We start from the raw sequence: 24,039 nt of genomic DNA on the forward strand, positions 1-24,039 counted from the left end.
AAAACCCTGCTCTAGATGCCACTTCCCTACCCCATTTTAGGTAACTTTCTCATTTTCCAAAGCCGAAAAGGACCCAGGAAGGCTCACACGATTCTTTTCCTGCAGCTCCCTGGCTGTGACCTTTCAGTTTCTCTTCCTCTACATGGATAATGAATGCTACAGCCCTGATCCTGATGGGCACTTCTCCAGTTAGGGCCCCAACCACACATAGTATGCTCTCTGGCACTCAGTGAGGGCAATTGGGGTTCAGATCCTGTCCCATCTAGATTTCCCAGTACTGGCATGACAGATACTGCTTCTCCCCACTGTCTGAGTGTCTGAGTGTGTGTGTGTTAAGTATGTCCAGGGGATGCATAAAGCTCTTGTTATATAAAGTTGCAAGTATATGTTTTAGCATACTTATTTTTGAAAATCAAGTGCTTCAACCCTTTTAAAAATTTTATTTTTACTGTACAAAAGAGAATCAAATATAAAATGGTATTTACTCCAAAATTTCATTATTTATGACTTCTTGTTTTTTTTATAACATGACAGAGGTCCCATAGAAAAAAAAGTTACTTTAGTCTAATCTAAAAAAATAAACTAATCCAGGGGCCGGCCCGGTGGCATAGCAGTTAAGTTCGTGCACTCTGCTTTGGTGGCCCGGGGCTCGCCAGTTCGGATCCTGGGCATGGACCTAGCACTGCTTATCAAGCCATGCTGTGGCAGGAATCCCACATATAAAATGGAGGAAGATGAGCACAGATGTTAGCTCAGGGCCAATCTTCCTCAAAACCCGCCCCCCCCAAAAAAAATTTAATCCAGATCTGAAATGTGTGTGATTTCATCTTTTATATCCTTAATCTCAGCTCGGACTACTGTTAAATTAGATATCTTTTCATTTAAGACAGCAATTTCCTTCTCTCTTTGCAGTAAGTCCTTAACCAACCTGCCAATGCGTAGTGTTAAGTCATTTACCAATGGCTCCAAACGGGAAAAGTCCTTCTTTAGATTATACACCTTTGGTTTTAGATCATTTGCAAAAGTCACTGTCTTCAGAACCTTAGCTCTGTCACTTTCTAAGCTTAAAAACCGATCTGTATGCTTGTTGAAATCACTCTTTAGCTCAGAAAGTATCTTCTTAACAGAGGTAATTCTTTGTGAATTTTCAGATGCTGTCTTTCGGAGCGTTGCTGTTCGGTCAATGCTACTTGAAAGAAGATCACCTATGTTTTTTACTGTACTTTTTTCTACTTTTTCTATTTTATTTTCTAGTTCTTGCACAGAATCTGTCAATGATGTTACATCAGTTATTAAACCTGAAATACGTCGCATGTCTGTTTTTACAGTTGTAATCTTGAGACCAACATCTTTTGCCATGGAAGTTGTACTTTGGTCTACTTTTGTAACATCTTGAGAGAGAGTTGTCAAATTGTTGTTCAGTATATCCTGTTTTTCACTTATCCTGTTGGACCAAGTTTTCACCTCATAAATTTCCTCCTGTAGACGCTTTAGACGAGCAATAATTTGAAAAGACTTCAGTTGTTCCATGATAGCTTCAGACTTCTTACACTATAAAAAAATACAATACCACAATAATTAAATTGGTTAAAAGCTTAACATTTAAAATTCAACTTAAAGTTTAGGTGTTATTTTTAACTATAACTCAGTTACTGATCTTCTGGAAAGCATTTGGTAAAAGATGTATTAAGTGTGTCACTAATGAATAAGAAGGAAAACATTAAGGAAACTTCATAAAATGTTACAGGAAATGGCATTTTTCAGTTACTATTTTTGCTCCATCAGTCCTCTGAACAGTGGCAAAATGAGCTAAATAAGAGGCAGTGCTGTGTTTTTTTCACTTGCTGGAGAAGGGAGGAGGAAGCCTCCTCTAGATGAGGTTTGGCAAATTTGGGGGGTCAAAGAAGGTAACATAACTTCTGAAACAAAGTTTGTTTGTAGTTATAACGAGAGCTAGAATGAAGAGACCAAGGTCCAAGACTATGTGGACGTGTTTTATTGTCCTGTCACTTTTAAGAATAATTTTCTGGAGTATCTAACTATCCATGAGACCTTGAATAAACAGTAGTTTAGTAGAGAAGACAGACATGTAAAAACAAAACAACAAGCAAAAAACTATCTCCAAGGTTCTAAAATTCCATGATTCCCAATACAAGTGGTTCTCAACTTCTGTATGTTTCAATGCCACCCTCCTTCCCCACCATCCATTGTATACTGCTATCTCCAAATTGTCATTTTGGTTTAACTTGGTCATATTAGTTGATGAACATTTTGAGCCACACAAGTGCCTGGCAACATTTCAAGTTGTTCTTTTTGTTTTTGTCGGTGGTGGTGTGTGTGTGCGTGTTTATATAGCAGTTTTGGGGAAGTTGAATTATTTTACTGTATTTCGAATATTTGAAATTGTATTACATTGTGACATCAGTTAATAAAATTAAGAGGGAAAGGGGAAAATTAAAATGCTTGTTACAGTGATAATATGGGTAAGTCTCATAAACAATACAAAATTGAAAATTAAAACAAATGTGCTCAAAGCCCATCTATGTTGTAACAAATAGCAGGATATCTTCCTTTCTCATGGTTGGATATATAAACGTATCCAAGTAATACACTGTATGCCTTAAATTTACACAATGTTACATGTCGAATATAGTCAACAACAAAAAAATAAAACAAAGATAGGAATTTTCAGGTGAGACTATTAAGCTTCAACAAGAAGATTAACAAGCTCAGTTAACCTTTTGGGATTATCTTGGTAACATTAACTTAATTTTATTTAATGCCGTGTGCTCAACTATGAAGAAAAAAAATTAAAGAACAAATGTAAACTATATTGTCAAAGCCTGTGTCGGAAGACAGACATACATTGTGATTACACTGAAAAAGGGAATCTCACTTCCAATATGTATGTCAATCGTTTGACTTTTGCACATTTAACTTTGAGCTCGTTTTCTAGGAAAGCATTGTTTTAAAGTAGAGATTGTCTACAGCTTTCTACTGATAATCAAAACCATTTTGATTCAACAATATTTACTGTGCTAGTATGTGCTAGTATGATCAAGAACTGTCTCTGCTTTCTGGGAGTTTGTAATTTAGTTTGGGAAAGAAAATAATAAATGGATTTAAAATCCAGAAAAAACATGGAATAAAAAAGCAAATATGCAGACTGAAAAACATTTTTTACAAAATAAGATAAGCAGTTTAATCTAAAGACATCAAGTTTTTTCCAAAATAATTGGCCATTTCTTCAATATTTTTTTTACGAATCACCCTTCTTAAATTACATTTGCTTAGTTTGCTCAGTTAACCTTTTGAGATTATTTTGGTAACATTGACTTAGTTTTATTTAATGCAAATAAAAATTTAATATGCTTGGAATATTAGTTTTATGGCAGCTCTAAAAAGGAGCAGCTACAGAGTTGCAAAGAAATGACAAGCTGAAATGGGGCCGTAGAATAGTTAATTCAAAGCAGCAATAACCCCTCCTTGCCCCAGCACATAGGTTTGGCTTCAAAATATGTTTTGGGATTTTTCTCCTCAATAAGTTTATGCTACATTAGTTATCAGTGAGGAAGGTGACCCAAAATGTTCTTTGGTAGAGAAGTGAGATTGTGAAAATGTTACTGTGGGTATCACATTAAGCAATAGCCACAAATAGGAAGGAAATCAAGTAGTGATTGCAAAACCATGTTTTATTTTATTTATTTATTTATTTTGAGGAAGATTAGCCCTGAGCTAACTGCTGCCAATCCTCCTCTTTTCTCTGAAGAAGACTGGCCCTGAGCTAACATCCATGCCCATCTTCCTCTACTTTACATGTGGGACGCCTACCACAGCATGGCGTACCAAGCCGTGCCATGTCCACACCCGGGATCTGAACTGGCAAACCCGGGCCGCCAAAGCGGAATGTGCGCACTTAATCACTGTGCCACTGGGCCGGCCCCACCATGTTTTATTTTTAAGGGGAAAGTTTTGCAATTAAGTGTATTTGCTGAAACAGAGACTCGCACAGGTGAAAGGAGATGGCTTACTTTTATCTATTTCATTACTAGGTTATCCTCTATTAATGTATCTATTCTAGTAGAGTAAACTTAGCTTCATAGAGTTACACAGTAAAGACACCTCAGAGAGAGCTAAGTTTATTCTTAGAAGGATCAGATCATTAAGAAGCTGCTAGTAAACCTCTTTGTTTCACTTGGTAGCTTATAAAGGCAATTTATCATGAACTTCTATTGATCTTTACTAAAATATAAACTCCATACAGTGTAGGGATAGTCTAGAAACTGTTTTACTGAATTATTCTTAAAAATTATCTACAGCTTGTTTATTTGCCTAGGACGGACAGAAGGATAGGAGACTGTATCAGTAGCTCAGAAGATTTAGCCGGGTATTTGAATATTTAAGTTCCTATCACATATGCAAGGTATTAAGCTAGATGCTGTGCTGTGATGTTAAATACCGTCTCGATCTACAAGCATAACAACGTGGTTCAAGGGAATGATTTCTGGGTCCAATTGGCCTTCCAAAAACTTTAGGATCTTTGAATTATACTAAAGGACCTGGAAATTTTATTGATCTCTAAAATTTAAAAGCACTTAAAGCCAGAAGGGATCTTAGAGATTATTTGGTACAATTCCCTCGTTTTACAAATTAAAAAACTGAGCCCCAAAATAAAGTGCCCAAGAACATATAGTTAGTGGCAAAGCCAAATTAGGATTCCAGTCTAGGGCTCTTTCTCCACTACTTTCCCACTCTTCCCTGAACATTTATTGATTCCTTCTTATGCCAAAGGCCCAAAACAAGTTTAGGTCACAGTTACAACTTTTGAGTGACTTATAGTCTAGTTTAAGGGTGACATGGTAGTAGACACATTTGGCTGAATTATAGCTTTTTGAATTCTCAAGATAGTTCTACTGACAGCAGATTTCTTGTGATTTTTTTCCTCCCCTAGTTGAACAGCAGCAGGTTGCACTGTATAGTGGGAGGTCAGTGGCCTCTGGAGTTGGACAGACATAGCAGCTTGATTAAGATTTTGGGGCCAGCCCTGTGGCGCAGCGGTTAAGTGCACATGTTCTGCTTCAGCAGCCCAGGTTTGCCGGTTCGGATCCTGGGTGCGGGCATGGCACCACTTGGCAAGCCATGCTGTGGTAGGCGTCCCACATGTAAAGCAGAGGAAGATGGTCATGGATGTTAGCTCAGGGCCAGTCTTCCTCAGCAAAAAGAGGAGGGTTGGCAGCAGATGTTAGCTCAGGGCTAATCTTCCTCAAAAAAAAAAAAAAAGATTTTGCTGAGCCTCAATTTCCTCATTTGTAAAATGGGTCTCATAGCTAGCAAAGCTGCAGTGAGACTTAGTGATACATCAAATGCCGAGCACAGTGACTGGGACATGGTAGGGACTCAGTGCATGGAGCTGTTAGGATGATGACATGAATGTATTCCTCCTAGCAGTGTCACAGAATAGGCTCCAAAATGTTAGTTCTCTCCTCCCCTGCTGCGTAAAGCTGGATGGAGCATTTTGATTTGTATTAAATTAATAGTTCATAGCTGAACTGAAACAAACTGATGCTGGGTAAATTTGCAGAGGATTTTTTTTTTTTTTTTTTGAGGAAGATCAGCCCTGGGCTAACTACTGCCAATCTTCCTCTTTTTGCTGAGGAAGACTGGCCCTGAGCTAACATCTATGCCCATCTTCCTCTGTTTTATACATGCGACGCCTACTACAGCAAGGCTTTTGCCAAGTGGTGCCATGTCCGCACCCGGGATCCGAACTGGCGAACCCCAGGCCACCAAGAAGCAGAACGTGTGAACTTAACCGCTGCGCCACCAGGCCAGCACCAGGCTTTTTTCTTTTTCTTCTTATTCTTCCTAAAGCCCCCAGGGCATAGTTGTACACTCTAGTTGGAAGTCCTTCTGGTTGTGCTATGTGGCACGCCACCCCAGCATGGCTCAATGAGCGTTGCCATATCCATGCCCAGCACCCGAACCAGTGAAAGCCCAGGCCACGGAAGCAGAGCATACAACCCAACCACTCGGCCACTGGGCCGGCCCATGCAGAACTTTTGACAACTGTGCAAATATGAGGTAAATCTATAGAGAAAGGAGCTTTTTTTCCCCAACTGTTTGGTGAATTTACAGCATCATTATTTATAATGACATCATATTAAGCTTTGCTCAAGATTATAGATTCATACAATGGTCTACAATTACAATGAGGTTAAAAATAATGCAATTAACTTTGTATTTTACAGTTTAGTTTTCTATGAAACATAAAGGCTAATAAATCAACATTTTTCATTTTCACAAAATATAAAAGTACACAATCAACAGGCTCTAATCATTAAGCAAAATTTAAGGCAATATTACTGTAAATATACTTTTAAACTTTACATCCAAAAGTTTAAAAAAAATTAGGTGTTCGTTTTAAAGAAGTGATTTATATGTGCTAAATTAAAAAAAAATGGACCCAGTACTCATAGAAATTAATTGATATAAAATTTATTATCAACTACAAAGATACAAAAATGTGCTCTAAAATATGGTAATCTTCCTTAAAGGAAAGACTACAAATGTAACAATATTTGATACATAGGGAAGTTTTTGAAATGTCAAGTATCTGTGTTAAATAAATGAATGTAAGAAACAAAGACAGACAAATTAAGTATGTCTAAATCTCTCTAGTGGCAATGTTTTATAGGAAAACCCGAGTAAAGGAATATGTACATGTGCATACATGTGTTTATACATGTACTCAATAATTTTCTCATGAAATACTTGTAGAAGGGCAGTTTTTCTTTCCCTTGTAACTGTCACTACAGAGCACAGTGGCCACTCTGTTTCCATTTACTTTTTGTAACCGTTACTATGCTATATACAAGTTAACAATGATGTATCAAATCTGGTGATAGGCAAAAAAAAAAATAAACGAATAAAAGTGAAGAGTACAGGAGATCACATCTGCCCTGACAGGCCAGAGGTTGAAACAACAAACTTCCAGCTAACTTTATAGTCTATTTTATTAGCATGAAAATAAAAGTAAACAAACACAATTTTGCCAGTGTACACAGACAAGAACTTAGACGTTCAGAAGTCAAGAAATTTAATGTTAAGATTTCAGAAATTAATGCTACGCTCCTTAATAGTAGCACTCTTCCAGGCTTATTTTTATGACTCATGGCTGTCTATCATAGGCCCTCCTAACCCCAAAGTAGAACTTGTTTGGGATTTTCCCAAAAAGTGTGCAAATTTACACAGTAAAACTACCTGACCACAACTACTTTTTGTAACTGTTATCAAGTTCTTTGTGTTTAATTCTGCTGAAATTGCATTATAAAACTGGGACTACAGTTGGTTACTGACAAGAAGAAACAAATAAGAACACTACTTCCACATGCAGTTGACTCAGTTTTCAACCCTAATCTCAGATGCTCTTGACACGAGTTTACCAACAAAAGTCTTATGTGCTCCTCCAACCCTGCTCATTTCTGATGATCATTATTGGAAAAATCTAGCTAGCCCTCCCCTTAATCTCACCTCAGCGTGTCCATGTCTTATTCCTTGTGACTCCCTTATGTAATTTTGAGTAAAATAAAATCACTATGTGAAACAAGTTTGGTTGGGCAATTAGTTTGGGGACTCTTTAAAATAATAACATACTTTCAATTACCATCATTATCATCATTTCTCATTATACTGCTTTTTCCTCTTTAAAATAGGCCACAGGCTTATTGGTGTATTTTTCTTGTAAGTAGAAGAATTTATCTGGAGATCATGTATCTAGCAAACTCAAGAGTCTGAAACACAGTTAGAACCTTCAAAAAAAAAAAAAAAAGGAAGCCCAGGTATACAAAGATATTCCAAAAGTCCATCCTTCAAGGCACACATACTTAATTCATAGGAAAAGGCTTCAATACAAACATATTTACTCATTTGAAAATTCCTATCAGAATCTGTAACACAGTTTAGAACCTCACCAAAAAGTAAAAACGTTTCCCAGGCTCCAGAGTTTTCAAAAGTACATCTTAATTCATAGCAAAGCTCCCTAGGTTCTCCCTCAGGCAATGTTAGCTCATATTTTAGACAAAATTCCTATGAACTTGGTTGTCTAGATTCTTAGCCTGAAGTAAATTAATGAAGAACTGGCTGAGTCAGGCATATTATCAACCAACCTGACAGTAAGATCAGGTCAGTGGGTCACCTTTTCAGATGACAGAAAAGCTACAGGAAATAGACATAAAGTTTGAAAATAGCAAACAGGGGTCATTTAGTGAGGAGGTAAACACTCCTCAATAGCTCCTAGAGACATTAATACATTTGGGTCCAATATCATAGGTAAAATTCATAATGATGTCCATTAATTATTAGAAAAGGATTAAAAAATATTAAGTATATTGTTTTAAAAAGTAGAAGAATATATATTTTAGAAATATTTCTATTTAAAATGGATAAAATGAAATAAGTTTTATTGCTTAAAAAGAGAAGCTTTGATTATCTAGATAATCTGTTTGTGTGGACATCTCACTCATTTTCCAATAATGTAGGATAAGTGAGGCATATTAAAGTAACAAAAAAGCACGGAAATAATCAATTTACATACAACAATATGCTTCATCAGAATAAATGTAGTGCATTTAAAAATCACTATCAACTCCTTTATTTTCTAGATTATATTCTTCTAAAGTTCCCTTTTCTCTTGTACCTGAATATACCATAAAATCATGAACTTTTCCTTTTAGAACATCCAGTTCATTTTGCATCTTTAATATGCTATTATCATACTGAATTCCTTCAAGGGTTTTCTGCATGTCCATTATTTCAGACACTGCTTTCAGCATATCATCTTCCATATTAAACATCTGAATAGTCAAGTCTTCCATTTTCTTTTCTGTCCCTATTAGATCCTGAGAGACTCTGAGGACAGAGCGAATAGCACTTTCAATTGTTGGCAAATGTGTCTTGCATTCTTCAACTTTGGGTTCGTAGTTGGAAAGTTTATTAGTCAGCTCTTCATCTCTGGCAAAGAGAGCATGCTGTTCCTCTTCCAACTTTTCAACTGCTTTTGTGTCAGAGCCTAGCTGCTCCTCTACTCGCAGAAGATCTTCTTCTTCTTGTCTTTTCACTGTTCTAATATTCCTTAATGTGCTGTCTTCCAAATCTTTTAGTCTTTCAGTGAGCAATTTTATTCCTTGTTCAGCCGAGTTAATTTGGACAGTAACTTGAGAACGTATGCGTTTTGATTCTGATTTGAAAACGTCTGTATTAACATTCATTTCTTCTAGGCTTCTCTTCCAGAAATCTGTAACATTCTGGAATTTCTCATTAAGGCTTTGCATCTTTTGAATGAGCGTCTCTTCACTATTCTGAATGTCATGCATGATACTTTGGAGGCTGGACACTTCCTGCTCAAACTGGGTCACCAAAGACATGGATGATGTAGCTTCCTGCAGGATACTTTCAGTAGACTCAAGCTGCATTTATAACACAAAACAATTCCCAAGGCTACTTAATAACTTTTATATGAGGGAAACACTCTAACAATCATGTGGCAAGTTCAAATTCTGAAGATGTCTAAAATATCCAAGTATATAAGAATCATACTGACAAAAACAATTATTACTTTAATAGTTGTCAAATTATTTTTAAAAATTTAATAGATTAGTGCTATGGTAGAAAAAATATACACTTGAGTTTACAGTCCTAAATATTTGCAGATTTTTATGGAGGGATAGTCAAGAGAAAAATAATGTTACAGAAGTTTAAAGTAGATCACATTTCCCTCTTTTTTCCACTCCGATGGAAAGCAACTTAGTTGTAATTTTTATGGTTATTTGGCTTTTTTATAAACTGCAACTTAGTTATAAAATTTGTTAACTTTCCTAAATCCTATGGTTCTGGAAGTTTCTGCCTGAGAAAAAAATTTGTTGACTGACCTCTTGTGGAGAAGGTACCAGAATCAGATCTTACAGATATCACAAAGGCAAAACTGAGACAACTAATGTCAAATGGGAAAGTGTTCTAAGTATCTGTAAATTACGGTAAACTCCTGGCATCTCCTATATGTGTCCAGAATGTAGAAGAGCCAGGTCGTGGACCTCTTTTGGTCTACACTCACACAGATGATATAACCTTACAGAATACAGGAAGGCATAGAAATGATCATTAATTTATCAAATGTTTGCAGCATTGTGTTGAAGACATAATACTGTACAAGACATACTTCTCCCCTTAAGTAGCTTAGTTTAACTGGGGAGAAAGCCAAGTCTATATGAGTGATGACAGGGGAAGAGCTATAGAAGCACTTAGGTAGGGCACCCAAACTAGATTTTGATGATCAAGGAAAATATTTCAGAAGTATTATCTAATATCTGCTTCCAGTTACTTCCTTTCTAAATTATTCTAACACCATAGCCAGATTAAGCTTTTAAAAATTGCTACACAGACCCACAACTAAAATATACAACCTTGTACTGGGGGGATTTGGCGAGAAAAAAGCATGAAAAAACAAAAAGAAGATTGGCAACAGTTTTTAGCTCAGGTGTCAATCTTAAAAAAAAAAAAACTGCTATGCACATCATGGTACAACATTAAAAAACTCACAATGTTTCCTAATACTTCTAGGGTAGAGTCCTAAATTCCATAACCTCTCTCTATGCTATTTTTCCCTCCTCTTTGCTTAGTTAAGTTGTGTTCTTCCTTCAAGGCTCAGACCAGATTTCAGCTCCTCAGTGCGGCATTTTTCCACAGCCTGAGCCCTGACAGCCTGAACTCCTGTAGCACCTATTATATTATGTTTTTGCCAACTATTTGGTACTTAGCATATATAATTCAAGAATTCTTGAGTGTTCACTCTGTGCCAGACCTTGTGCTAGACAGACAGAAAATATAGATATAGTACAGTCCCTGACTTCACAACTTGATAGGGGAGATAGTGCTTTGAATCTTTTAAATCATATATTCTAGAGTCCCATAAGATTTATTGAGTGTCTTCTGTTCCATTATTAGGCACTAGGTATGCAGAGATAAAAAACACAATGTTTGTCCTAAAGAGCAGTAAAGGAGACAAGCAAATTAATAACAACAAAAAATCACAATAGATTATGGTTTGTATCACGACAGAATTAGCATGGGGAGAATGTATGCTTAGAGGAGAGATCAGAAGTCTGGAGGGCAGTGAAGAAAGGCTTAGAAGCGACTCTGAAATCTGACTCTTTAACAGATGATGAATTACCCTGGGGAAGATATGAGAGCTTCTGCGTTCCCTAGGGGAAGAGATTATGTTTTATGCCTTGTTGTAGTCCCCATATCTCAGGGTATAAAGAACATGTTTGTTGATGTTTAGGAAGAAGAATGGCTATAAACTTTCTGGGCCCACCTCAATCAACACCTAAAGCAGTTCCAAGTGATAGCTGGGAACAACATGTGAGTCCTGACTAATAGAATAAGACCACTCTGAAACCTTGTTTAAAAATTATTTTCAATGTATATATGTAGCCATAATACAACTTCCTTTAAAAACCAATTCTGAGAAATACTTGTACACTGGTAATACCATTAGATTTAGTTATCTTATTTGCAGCATTCTGAAGCGGCAAGCTTATCTGCACCTAAGGTCACGTCCTTTGGAGGCTGTTCAGTAGAGCATCATTTTAATCTGGAGGCAGTATACCCCAGTAGACCACAAGTATAAGATCAACTTTTCAGGATAATAAGGTCTCAAGATTTAATCTGCCAATATATAGCGACTAGTATACCACAACAGCTAGCATTTTTGGGCTACCAATATATTCTAACAGTTTTTCATTTTTTAAAGAGCTAATACCTTAAATTTATTACTGCTTGAAAACTTTCAAACACTTTTGCATAGATATTGTATCTCATCTGATCTTTATAGAAATCTTGTTATTCTCATTTAATAAATGATGAAATAGAGGCCAAGAGAAGTTAAAGTAATTTTTCAAGGTCATACGGTTGTGATGAGAGCCCACGTGTAGATGTTTTCCCCTCCTACTGAGTTAGGCTGGCCTTTGGGGGCAGCTTTGTGAAAAGGCAGCTATCGTTAAACTATTCCTAGGGCAGGCTGGGAGAGAAAGAGCTATGCAAAGACTGAACATTTCTTGGATCCTACGATGATATTTTAAAAATGTGCTTCAAAAAGAATTTTAATGGCTACCAAATTTTTCATTTAAAAAAGAAATCTTTCTTCAAAAAGATAGGAAGTTTCTATCTCCTGGTATGTTTTCTATCATTATGCTTTTTCTGATTAGAGGGCCCCTCAACAACTATAACCAGATTCCAGCTTGAGCCCTAGGTTAAAATACCAACTCTTGCAGCTTGTTCCCAAGGTAGCTAAACTCACCCTCCATGAAATCCTCTGGCATGGGTGGGAGATGCATAATTTTCACCCATGGTTTTTCTCTTTTTTTTTTTTAAAGATTTTATTTTTTTCCTTTTTCTCTCCAAAGCCCCCCGGTACATAGTTGTATATTCTTCGTTGTGGGTCCTTGTAGTTGTGGCATGTGGGACGCTGCCTCAGCGTGGTTTGATGAGCAGTGCCACGTCCGCGCCCAGGATTTGAACCAACGATACACTGGGCCGCCTGCAGCGGAGTGCGCGAACTTAACCAATCGGCCACGGGGCCAGCCCCTGGTTTTTCTCTTCTGAGCGATTATATGCTCATCCTGTGCATGAGGCTGTAAGAACTTAGACACTCTGTTTCATTTCTGTCTACTTTTATAACATCTTTGCTTACCCCGGTGCCAAGCACAAGTCCTTGTCTACCTTAGGACACAAGTAAAGATTTAGTGAATGAATAAATGAACAAACAAGGCATGTTTCCCAATGACAGCTTGGTCCCTGGTAGCCAGACTAGGCCCACAGGATGCCTTACTGATTGTAGCTGACCCTCTCCTGAGAAGCGAGGTAGATAAAATTCTTTAATCTGTCTCAGATTTCTAAGAATCACAGTAATAATGCATCTGCATTTGCAGGTTGAAGAAACACAATATAAACGTGGATTTTAGTTTTCATTTGGCTACAAAATCTATTTATTTTTAGGTTAGTTTTTCTTATATGCATATGTATATATGCTTACCAATTGGAGAGTAAAGAAAGAAAAACTGACGGATCTTTGCCCAAGTGCTGTTTCTATTCTAACTTTATACCTGAAGATTAACTGTATTTTCAGTGCTCTAGATACTTAACATTTAAATACAAAATTGAGGTCACATCAATATGAGCATATGGTTCTTTTTAAACAATAACGTTTGTTATATAAAAAAATCCTGTCCTTTCAGAATATAATCTAAGTCTAAACTGGATTGAAGGGAGAACGTGAAGAGGTTGGAAGACTAGTGAGAGTTAAAATAGTAATGGTCTACAAGGCAGGAAAAAAGAATTTATAAACGAGGTAAAAGGGTGGTAGTGGAGAAGAAAAATGGGAAAATCTCCCCAAATAAACCAATTAATAATTACCTTTTCTGAGATTAAACTGATTTTACTTTGAAGCCCTTGGAATTCATTGGCTTCTATTTTCAGTAACTGGTATTGGTTTTCCACCTTTGCAAACTTTTCTGACTGCTGAAATACAAACCTGGAAAAGAAAGAAAAAATCACTACCTCCTAATTCATATCCATTTAAGTCTGAATTTTCAAGGATTATTTTACACCCACTTCTGGTAGGAACAACATGAATTCTGGTACAGGTAGTGGCAGCTTTTATTAGTTTATTTCAACAAACATTTAGAAAGCCTGCTATGTGGTAGTTACTGGTTTAAGTGTACTACTCAAGCATAGATGAGTGAAACTCTGCCCCTGTTCACACTCACAGTCCTGTGAGCGAGACGGTGTGATATCTGTAACAGAGTATGCACGAGAAATATTGTGGAGGAAGAAATGATGAATTATTTAGAGCAAGATATGTGATCTCTACTATTTTTCTTAAGGCCGTATTTGGGCAATATCTAGAAAATTAATCTTTTTACACTGAAATGAAGAAGCAAGAGTTATTTATATAAAAATTTTTTAAATTAAAATGTAGGAGAGGAGAAAAAAGCAGTGGAGCGGAACGAAAGAAATGGGTGATGATTAGAAGTTGCAAAACAGAAGTCAAAACTGAAAACAGGAGTCAGTCATTGTCAAAGTGACAAGAGAACACATTAGCACTGCAAGGTGCATAATACATACAAAAATACAAGTCATATTGGTGTACTTCAGGTACCATTCTAAAATTGGAGTTTGTTCTTCATCTGGTAAATCGTAAAGGGTAGAAGCCTAAAAAAGTTATCCTAATCTTAAAAACAATAAATGGACTTTTGCTTGTATAGGACTTGGAATGAGCAAGCACAAAAGAAATGCTTTGGATCTGATACCATTTTGGTTAATCTACTCTGATTCAATTCTTTGGGCTCAGAAAAAGCAGCTGAAATTCTTTGTACATTTACTGAGTCATCAAAAAGCAGTGGAGAACCATATGAAATGAGTGCCTAAATCAGAGTACATAGACCAGTGGGTCAAAAGCTTTGCTGCATATTGGAGACACCCGGCAGCTTTAAGAAAGTCTGATGCCTGGGTCCCACCCATGGAAATTATGACTTAATTGGTTTGGGATGTGACTTGGATATTGTAAATTTTATTTTTGTTTTGCTTTGTTTTTGTGAGGAAGACTGACCCTGAGTTAACATCTGTTGCTAATCTTCCTCTTTTTTTTTTTTTTTTTTGCTTGAGGAAGATTGTCACTGAGCTAACATCTGTGGCAATCTTCCTCTATTTTATGTGGGATGCCACCACAACATGGCTTGATGAGCAGAGCTAGGTCCAAGCCCGGGATCCAACATGTGAACCCCGGGCTGCCAAAGTGGAGAGTGCAAACTTAACCACAAGGATATTGTAAATTTTAAAAGCTCCCTAGGTTACCTGGGGATCTCAGCAAAGCTGAGAACCACTAATTGACACTGTTTTGTGAAACTGACTTCTATTAAAAGTCAAATACTTAAAAATTCCAAAACTCAATGGAGAGGTGAAAGACTTCTGCACTTCGCATTACTGCAAAGGTGGTGATGTTTCAAGCTCATAAATGTCATCATTAGGCTAGATGGTGCTACAAAACTGCCCAAAGCTAAAATAGATTTTCAGCTTTTTAAACATATGTTGGATGAAATAAATTTCTTTTGATGATGGCTGTCTATCCTATAAGATAACACTGAATTGACTAAGCCGAGGTTACACAATTAGTACAGATTGAGTTTTCTCCTGTGTGCTAACAGGAATTTTTAAACAAAACTTCCAGTTATCAGAAAATGCCATTATTCTAATTTTCAAAGATGGATGTGTAGACAATTCTTTTTTGATTCGCTGTTTCATTCTTTGCTTTTAAGAGGTTCTTTTCGTAGTATAGGCTTACCTGAGACTAGGAGACAGAGACCAAGGATAGAGATAGCTCTGAAGAAAGTCTAATATCAGGAACTAGTTTTATCATCCATTTCTCCACAGTGTTACCTCATGAGTTTATTCTATAAATCAGTGTGTTTATTTAGAATAAACTCGTTATTATAAAAGAGACTTTTTGTGAAGGTTGATCCACTACAACAATACATTATAGGACTTTTCATTTTATTAAATTTTTTTCTTTTTGAGGAAGATCAGCCCTGAGCTAACATCTGCTGCCAATCCTTCTCTTTTTGCTGAGGAAGACTGGCCCTGAGCTAACATCCGTGCCCATCTTCCTCTACTCTACATGTGGGATGCCTGCCACAGCATGACTCGATGAGCAGTGCCATGTCCCCACCCAGGATCCAAACCGGCGGACCTCAGGCTGCTGAAGCAGAACGTGCGAACCCAACCAGTGCACCACCGGGCTGGCCCCTTATTAAATATTTTTAACGCTGTATCTCTGCCTTCTCTTCAAAATTCAAATATTAAGCAAAAGCTTGAAGAAAACGGTGTCATGTTAGTGGAAATATAACCTCTAATGATAATTTGCAGGATTTTTTTTCATGGTTATCTTCTCAACAAAATAAAAAAAATAAAAGATTCACCATTGTTACATACGAATAGTGCATATAAGAAAAAACAAACATCAAGTTGACAGTGCTAGTAATGAGAAAAATGAAAAGTGGTTTGTACAATGCTGAGTTAAAACACATTTGTTTCCTTTTTTCACTTAGATGTGCCAGACACATTCTAAGTGCTTATAAATGTTTATAAAACATTAACTCATTTAAGGAAGAGATGATTTTCTAGAAGCCAAAAATGGTATGCTGAGAGAAGACGGCTTCAATTCTGAAAAAGTAATTTTTGAAACTGGCATCCAGATTAGTGCCCAAGGTGCTTTGTTTCCTTTTTTTTTTTTAAAGATTGGCACCTGAGCTAACATCTGCTGCCAATCCTTTTTTCTTCTTCTTCTTCTCCTCCCCAAAGCCCCCCAGTACATAGTTATATATTCTTGTTGTAGGTTGCCGCCTCAGCATGGCCTGATCAGCAGTGCTAGGTCCACACCCAGGATCCGAACCAGTGAAACAGTGGGCCGCGGAATTAGAGCGTGCAAACTTAACCACTTGGCCATGGGCCGGCCTGCTTTGTTTCCTTTTTATGAACCAGAGGTACACTCTAACAGGAACAGTTCAAGGCCTCCTTACTCTCTATCTTCCCTAGTCTAGATGAGACAAACAGTTAGGGTCTGCTAAGGGCTACAGCTTCTAGTAGAAAAAAGAAAAGGACTATAAATAGTTCTAGAGCAGGGATTTCTATTTGTAGGGTCTTGGCCTCTCTTTGGATTAATATAAAAGGGAGGCAGCACATCATACTGGTTAAGTGTGGAGCTGGGCAACTTTGGCTCTGCCATTTACTAGCTGTATAACCATGTTGGGCAAGTTATTTAATTTATCTTTGCTATAGTTTCCTCATCTGTAAAATGCGGACACCACTACTTAGTTCATATGGCTGCCGTAGAGATTAAACGGGTTTTTAATTATAAAGCTCCTAGACAGTGCCTAGAGCGTAACACACCAACGATTCTCTGTAAGTACCTGGCCTTTTGGACTGCTTCGTGCAGCTGCTTTTCCATCCCTCTGAGAAGCCTAGAGTGGTATAAAAGATTAGGGCTCCTCCCTTATACTTGCACTTGATAGAAGCCCCAGGTCTGTCTCCCTTTGAAACCAGGGCTGGGTTTATAGCAAATGAAGGATGGAATGGAACGGATGGATGAGACCACTGACAGGAAGAGAAGCACTCTCTTACCCTGTTTCTGGGCCTCTTCTCACTCTCACATAGGTAAAGGCCTTGAAGGTATTGACATAGGAGAAAGGGAGCCGGGTTAACTGGCTACCTTAGTGTAGGACTTAGAAAAGGTATCTTTCTGACTCCTTCAAAATCCATCACTACAGACCTCAGTCTATGTCAGTCTACAGACCTCACATAGATTCAGGGCCCTGTAGGATTAAACAGCGTGCATTTCCTTGGAATGTTGCCTCTGCAGAGCTCCTTTAGGAAGCTTAGGTGATGGCAGACAGCTCATTGAGGATTTATAAATACAGAATTTTCTCTGGCTGTCTCAACTTGATAATGAAAAAGAGGCAAATAACCAAAGAAAACTGTTATTATGGACCTTCTGCAAGAAATGGAGTTCCAGGGCCACTACTACGGTCAGTACCCATTTGGCCCTGTGTTTCACACTACAGCCTCATTTTCAGCGCAATACTGAATGTTCAGGAAAACAGTGACCATATTCTGTTTTTAAAAAGCAGGGTGTTTAAAGGATAACCCTGTCTTTCAGACAAAGCTCCACTAACAACAAGCTGGAAAATGAGGTTAACCAAGATTTTGCTGTATAATTTATAGAGAAAGTTGTACTAGATAGATGATAGAGGGAAAAACGTGAATTATTGTTTAAAGAGCTTTTGACTTCTTATACATAATTGTCACAAATGTTATGAAAAACTTTTATAAAGGCAATTTAAAAATCTGTTGAAATTTCCAAAAGAAACTTAAATTTTCACAACAGAACTTCCAGTTGACTAAATTTCCATGTACTGTAATTAAATAAGCTTGTAAGGTTTTGTGTCTTATTTAGTGACTTCACAACTTTCAAACTTTTTAAAGCATAATTTCTTCAATTGTCTTATCTGAAAATTTGCCTTAAGTTTACAAATGAGGTATGCAAATTATAACACTCAAGCCATATAATTTTGGGCAACGGTATCACTAGTGTCTTGTTAAGCTGACATAGGATGATATATCAGGACTTTAACAGAGAGAAGATGTTAGAATATAGCACTTTTTTATTTTATTTTTCTGGAGGGGAAGATTGGCCCTGAGTTAACATCTGTTGCCAATCTTCCTGTTTGCTTAAGATAGTCGCAGAGCTAACATCTGTGCCAATCTTCCTCTACTTCGTATGTGGGATGCCACCACAGCATGGCTTGATGTGCAGTGTGTAGGTCCACACTGGGGATCCAAAACCAACTTTTGTTATGCATTATCTCTGTTTACTTTCAAACAAGGATCCAAAGACTAAACGTCTGAAGACACATATAATGACGTCTTGAAATCCTCCTTGGGCAGTGAAGGATGTAAACTTTCCCCCTCGACCTAATCTGACAAAGTGTGAGAGGATGGATAAGCTGTGTTTAGGAGTATACAGATAGCACATATATTCGCTGTTGTATTTTAACCATCAGGACAGTGTTAGTACAGTAAGCATTCAATAAAGATTTGCTAGACCCACTTTTAGATGCTGAAGTATGTGTTCTAGTGGTAAAGATTGCAATGGCTTTCTTATAATTCCAGTGTGCTTTTAAGTATTTTGAGATGCCAAACGTTTGTTTTTTATTTGGAAAATGCTTGCAAACGTCTTCCCAGAATAATTTCTTATTCCTAAATTTACCATGAATAAATAATTTGCTATAAACAGCAACCAAAGTACTTATACTTCAACTCTTATGGCAAAAGATTTCACAAGAGCAATTAACAGTCAATTATTTTAAGAACAATCATATATCTGTCCATTTTAGGAATAATCTTTGAGCACTGTTTCATGATTTTGCAGACACAGTTCAAATAAAATCTTCCTAATGAATATAACTTGTTTCTTTATTGTAGGCACTTAACAGTAAATTCCTAAGCTGAAGTGTCTGCTTTTCAAGAGTTTTTTCCTTTATAAATTCCTATTAGTGTGTTTTCCCACGGACTAACAAAATTATTGAAAAGCTGAACATTTTGTGATGTAATTTATCTCACATGAATATGTATTTTTGGATAATTAATGAGAATAAATACAGTAACTAAAATCAGTTGTATTAGGCTTCAGAGAGAAGCAACATACATCTTTTAGCCTACTAAATTCTATTACTGAATAACTTTCCCAACACAAAACGGGTTTTTTATTTACCTAAAGGTCATGCATTTTAAGACACAAGAATAGTTTATTTAACAGTAAATCCAGTACATTTATTCTTTTAAGATCAAAGTAATAATGTCCCATAAATAAAAATACCATATTAGTAAAATAAACAATTTATCTTTTTTTGAAGAGAATATTTAACAATCAACATTTCACTTTATTGTAACAAATCTTTTATTAACTTCGACTCAGAATGAGTCAGCAGTAAAGCAGAATTTCAAATTTACGAACATAGGGGGCCGGCCCATGGCCAAGCGGTTAAGTTCCGAGGCTCCACTTCTGCGGCCCAGGGTTTTGCCAGTTCAAATCCTGGGCACCAACATGGCACGGCTCATGAGGCCATGCTGAGGCGGCGTCCCACATGCCACAACTACATGGACCCACAACTAAAAATACACAACTATGTACTGGGGGGCTTTGGGGAGAAAAAGGAAAAATAAAATCTTTAAAACTTACGAACATCAAAAGTGTTCTAAAGTAGAGGATGTCCAGGGTGCCTTCGAGGATACCATTACTCTTGAAGATGAATAACCAACTTCTAAATACTTTAAAAATAGGTAAAAAATGGAGGGGCATTCTAATTTACAGCGTCAGTCTTACTATTAAAATGAAATAGTTGTTCCTAAAGAAAACGATTGGGGAAAATGAAATTAATAAGTTGGTTTTAAGTTTATTCCTAATATTCATTTGTCCTATCATACCAATATATCACTATTCGCTTGGTTTAAAAGCTATAAAAGTCTAGTTTTAGGTGAACACAAGTGCTATATACTTTTGCAGCTTTATAGTACTAAAGTCAAATCTGTAACTTAGGAATAGATTTTCAATTCAGAACGCATGCACATTGATCAAAATATGAGAAATCCTCCAAACTTTGATATTATCATGAACGTCTGTGGCTTTGAGATCACAGGGAATTCTTGTAAGGTTTCAAACGTTCCTATTAGGCATTCACAGGGTGGGGCGGGGCGGGGCAAATTTGTCCCGACAAACGCACAGCAGACAGGAAGTAACGGGTTAGAGAAACGTGAAAGCTCCTGACGTGTAGTAGGCGCTAAATAAAATCTGGCTGAATCCGCCTCGCCTAACGGCTGACTCCTCCCCAAACCTCAGCCTCAATTCCAGTTGAGCGATCCCGGCACGACACTAGTAAGTAGGAAAAAGGAGTTACAAGAAACGAGCGAAAGGAAAGAAAAAGTTGGGCTGTCCTTTCTTTGGGGTCGAGGGAGCGGAACAGAAGTCCCAAGTCTCGGGGTTGGAGGTTACCGGATGCCGAGTCGGGTGGGGCCGGAGCCCCGAAGAGCGGGGCGACCAGCGGAGGCCGGACACTTACCAGGCCAGGCCCAGGCACGTCCCCAGAGAGAGCAGGCTCAGGCCGGTCCGGGGGTCCGCCCAGCCCCCGCCTCCAGCACCTCGGGCCTCGGGGCTCTTCCCGCCCTCGCTCCGCTTTCCGGGCTCCGCGGGGGCTCCCTTAGGCCCCGACTTCTTCCGGCTCTTCACCTCCGACATGTTGGAGGTCCCGAGGACGACAAACCCAGGCCGCCTCTTCACCCTGGGGGATCGGGACGTGGCCGCCTGAGCTCCGCCGGCAGCCTCGGCGGTGACCGCGCCCCCTCTCGGATTTGGCGCCGCCCGGAAACCAGTCCCCTCCCTCTGCCGGCCATCCTCGCTGCTTCACAGCGCATCCCAGCCACCCGCCTCCTAGGTCCTCCAGCTGAGGCGGACAGGAGGCCTACCTCCGCCCGTCTCTGCGCTAACGCTGCAAACCTGAAGAAATCATAGCTGCGGGCGCGAGCTGGCCGCCAGGACGCGCGGGGGCGGGGCGGAGCCGCTCGCGCCACGTCGAGCGCGCCGCCGCCGCGGGCCTCCCTTCCTTGGGACGCGGCGCGCCCCTGTGGCTTAGCCACGCCCCGCTGCGGGGCGCTGTGGGGGGCGCTCCCTGTGCGCGCGTGGGCACCAGCTGGAGCGGGTGCGCGCGCGGCGGCGTGCGCCCCGAGGGGCTCGGCGCGTGTTTATTTGCATGCGCGGGCGCGCGCTGCTCGGACTGGGCGGGTCCAGCGGGGTTTGACTGCTCTGTGGGACTGGGGCGTAGAGGAGGCGGTATTAAGTGGACGCGGGTGCTCTATTCTTGGGTCAAAGGGGTGAGGGAGCCGGCGGCGAGGAACTCTGGGCCGTCAGCGACCCGCCAGGACTGGAGGTAGCCGCGGCGGCGTCCCGAGTGGCTGGGGTGCAACTGCCGCCGGAGGGAAGGAGCGACAACCCGAGTGGCTCTCCTCTCTTTGTGTCGGGGGTGGGGTTCCCCGAGAGGGCGGCCCTCGGGCCAGGCCTCCCCTCCGCGCCCCGGGACTGTGGTCAGCCAGCGGCGGGGACGCCTCCTCCGCCGGCCGGAGGTGCGCGGGGGTCTTCAGGCTCCCCGGGCTGCCGAGGCCCCGGTGCGGCGCCTGTGAGGTCCGGACTTGTCCCGGGGCTGCGCCCCGAGCCCTCCATGCCCTTTGGAGGCCCTCTGGCCTTTTCATCCCGAAACTTGATCTCTCAGTCTGGCCCCGAAGGGCCGCTCTTCCCCGTAAGACACTGGGGCGAAGGTTCGGGTAAGTTTGCGCCTTGCTTTGCTGCCCGAGCTGCTTTCTTTAGAGGTTCAGTAGCCGATTTCAGGGACTCAGAATTCTGGGACAAGGTGTAATTGATTATCATCCTACTCCTGTACCAGGAAGAGAAATTATCCAAGGAGGAAGTAGTCAACTCTTACGGTTTTTTTGTGGATGAAATTGCCCTTTACTTTCTTTCCATTTCCCAACTGTGAAGAGTTTTGACTTCCCGTTTTGATATGATTGAGAAAGGTGGGACACTGAGAACTTGTTCAGAATATTTGTGCAGACTTTAAAAACGTAGGAAATTTACATATTTAGTTTAAATATGGCTAGGTAGACTTGGAAATTAGTTTCAGATTGTCAGAGTGTCTATTTGCTTAACTATTGGACGTAGCCTACAAAAGTCGTTTTTGTTTTATGAAATCGACTTTTATTATTAAAAATTAGATGTTTTATGTTTAAATTGAGAGCATAAAACATTAACATTTAAAAAATATGATAGCTTTGATTCTAATCAGAAGTTTTTCTTTTATCGATCAGTTTCAGGCCAGTACTGGGCGTTTTTTGAACCTTGATAAGTATGGTGCCACATTTAGTTGCACTTTAAAAATATATGGTCATCAGTGAGGCTTAATGATTATTGCTGCTCTTCTCTGCACTCTAAATTACTTGTGTTTATCTCTATTTTTTCGTTTAGGACATCACATTCTAATTATCTATTTTTCTCTCTTGCTATATTGTGAATACCTTCAGGGATATGATTTAATCTTCTCTGTAGACTTAGGGCCTGGCACATAGGAGGAGCTCAAATGTTTATTGAATGAATAAATTAACAAACACATTTAGACACTCACTGTAATATGTTGGCTAGAGTTCTGTTAATATTTTAAACACTTGCAAACATTCTGATCTGGGTTATTTTTTTTGGTGAGGAAGATTGGCCCGGAGCTAACATCTGTGCCAGTCTCTCTCCATTTTGTATGTGGGCCGTCCCACAGCATGGCTTGGTGAGCGGTGTATAGATCTGCTTGGCATCCAAACCTGTGAACCCTGGGCCTTCAAAGTGGAGGGCACGAGCTTAAGCCCTATGCCACCAGGCCAGCCCCCGATCTGGGTTTTATACCCGTGGAAAAGTTTGCAATGTATGTGAAATAAAGCTGGTGGAAACTTAGAGTATTGTACTGTGAAGAATATTATTCTTTCTTTGTGTCCTCTTAATTCAAGAAATGACGTCAGAGGGTATTTTCTGTAGTTTTGTCATACTTAGCAGCTCAGCTGAAACATTAGTGGAGTGAGCATGTGAGAAATGTGTTTACCACTGAAGACCTAGAGCTGACACTCACCTTGAGCAAGAACTAATACTCAGTACCAATAGTGCTCTATTTAGTCTTATATTGGACAAAGAAAACGAGGTTTCCAAGCATTAGGACTGCAGTATGGCCACTGTTTATAAAATCTTAAAAGAATTTTTTTAATCGTAAAAATGATAATGTATTTTGAGAAAAATTAAGACAATGTAGAAAAGTACAAAAAAGATATGGGGGGGCCCCCAAATCTTGCTAATTGGAAGTAACCCAAACGTTTTGTTGAACAAACTTCTAAACATCTCCCTATGTATTTATATGATACTGACAAATATTTTGTTCTATATATGGGATCATATTTCTAATTTTTTCAATCAGCAATGTGTCATTGCATCTTTCTGTGTCAGTACGTGGAGATGTGTCTTACCATTTTAAATGGCTGTGTAATATTCTATTTTATGTACATACTCTAATTTTTTTAATCCATACTCAGAATAATGGGCGTTTAGGATGTTTTCATCTTTTTGTCTCACCTCAACACACTCTCTGTTAACTCTTATTGTGCATATTTTCGCATACTTATCTGAATGTCTCCTTGAGGTAAATTCCTAGAAGTGGGATTTCTGGGTTAAAAAGACAGTGCTTACTGTAAACACTTCTATATTTTATCATAATGCCTTCCAGAAAAGTTGCATCCATTTTGTACTCTCCTCAAGTGTGCCTAAAAATACCTATTTTTGCACATCTCTGAAAGCGT

General features: G+C 39.0%; 2 protein-coding genes across 9 annotated transcripts in view; one reads left to right on the plus strand and one right to left on the minus strand.

Moving 5' to 3' along the window:
* Positions 1 to 420: 420 nt before the first annotated feature.
* Positions 421 to 20,899, minus strand: IKBIP (IKBKB interacting protein). Of its 2 annotated transcripts, none has more exons than XM_001495554.6 (3): positions 20,724 to 20,899; positions 13,468 to 13,585; positions 421 to 1,551 (listed from the first exon to the last, which is right to left on the minus strand). In XM_001495554.6, the coding sequence occupies exons 1-3, from the start codon at positions 20,897 to 20,899 to the stop codon at positions 796 to 798; spliced, it is 1,050 nt and encodes a 349-aa protein (XP_001495604.1). In that variant the 3' UTR covers positions 421 to 795. The 2 variants fall into 2 exon arrangements, with proteins under 2 accessions (XP_001495604.1, XP_023487046.1); XM_023631278.2 differs by lacking the exon at positions 421 to 1,551 and adding an exon at positions 6,996 to 9,464.
* APAF1 (apoptotic peptidase activating factor 1) overlaps positions 20,395 to 24,039 on the plus strand; it is a 68,438-nt gene continuing 64,793 nt past the window's right edge. For 3 of the 7 annotated variants that reach the window (XR_011433435.1, XR_011433438.1, XM_005606534.4), the window contains exon 1: positions 21,376 to 21,978. The gene's annotated coding sequence lies outside the window, so the exon portion shown is untranslated. Of the gene's footprint in view, positions 20,540 to 21,375; positions 21,979 to 24,039 lie in introns of those variants that run through there. The other 4 variants (XM_005606533.4, XR_011433436.1, XR_011433437.1 and 1 more) reach the window with 4 other exon arrangements.

The sequence above is a fragment of the Equus caballus genome, chromosome 28, assembly GCF_041296265.1.
Source record: "Equus caballus isolate H_3958 breed thoroughbred chromosome 28, TB-T2T, whole genome shotgun sequence".
NCBI classification, from domain to species: domain Eukaryota; kingdom Metazoa; phylum Chordata; class Mammalia; order Perissodactyla; family Equidae; genus Equus; species Equus caballus.

Coding starts and splice junctions, on each gene's coding strand:
- IKBIP (XM_023631278.2), bottom strand. CDS start 20,899: ATGTCGGAGGTGAAGAGCCGGAAGAAGTCGGGGCCTAAGGGAGCCCCC. Junction 13,586..20,723: donor ACGTGCCTGGGCCTGGCCTG/GTAAGTGTCCGG, acceptor TTTCTTTTCCAG/GTTTGTATTTCAGCAGTCAG. Junction 9,465..13,467: donor TCAGTTTAATCTCAGAAAAG/GTAATTATTAAT, acceptor TTATAAATGCAG/CTTGAGTCTACTGAAAGTAT.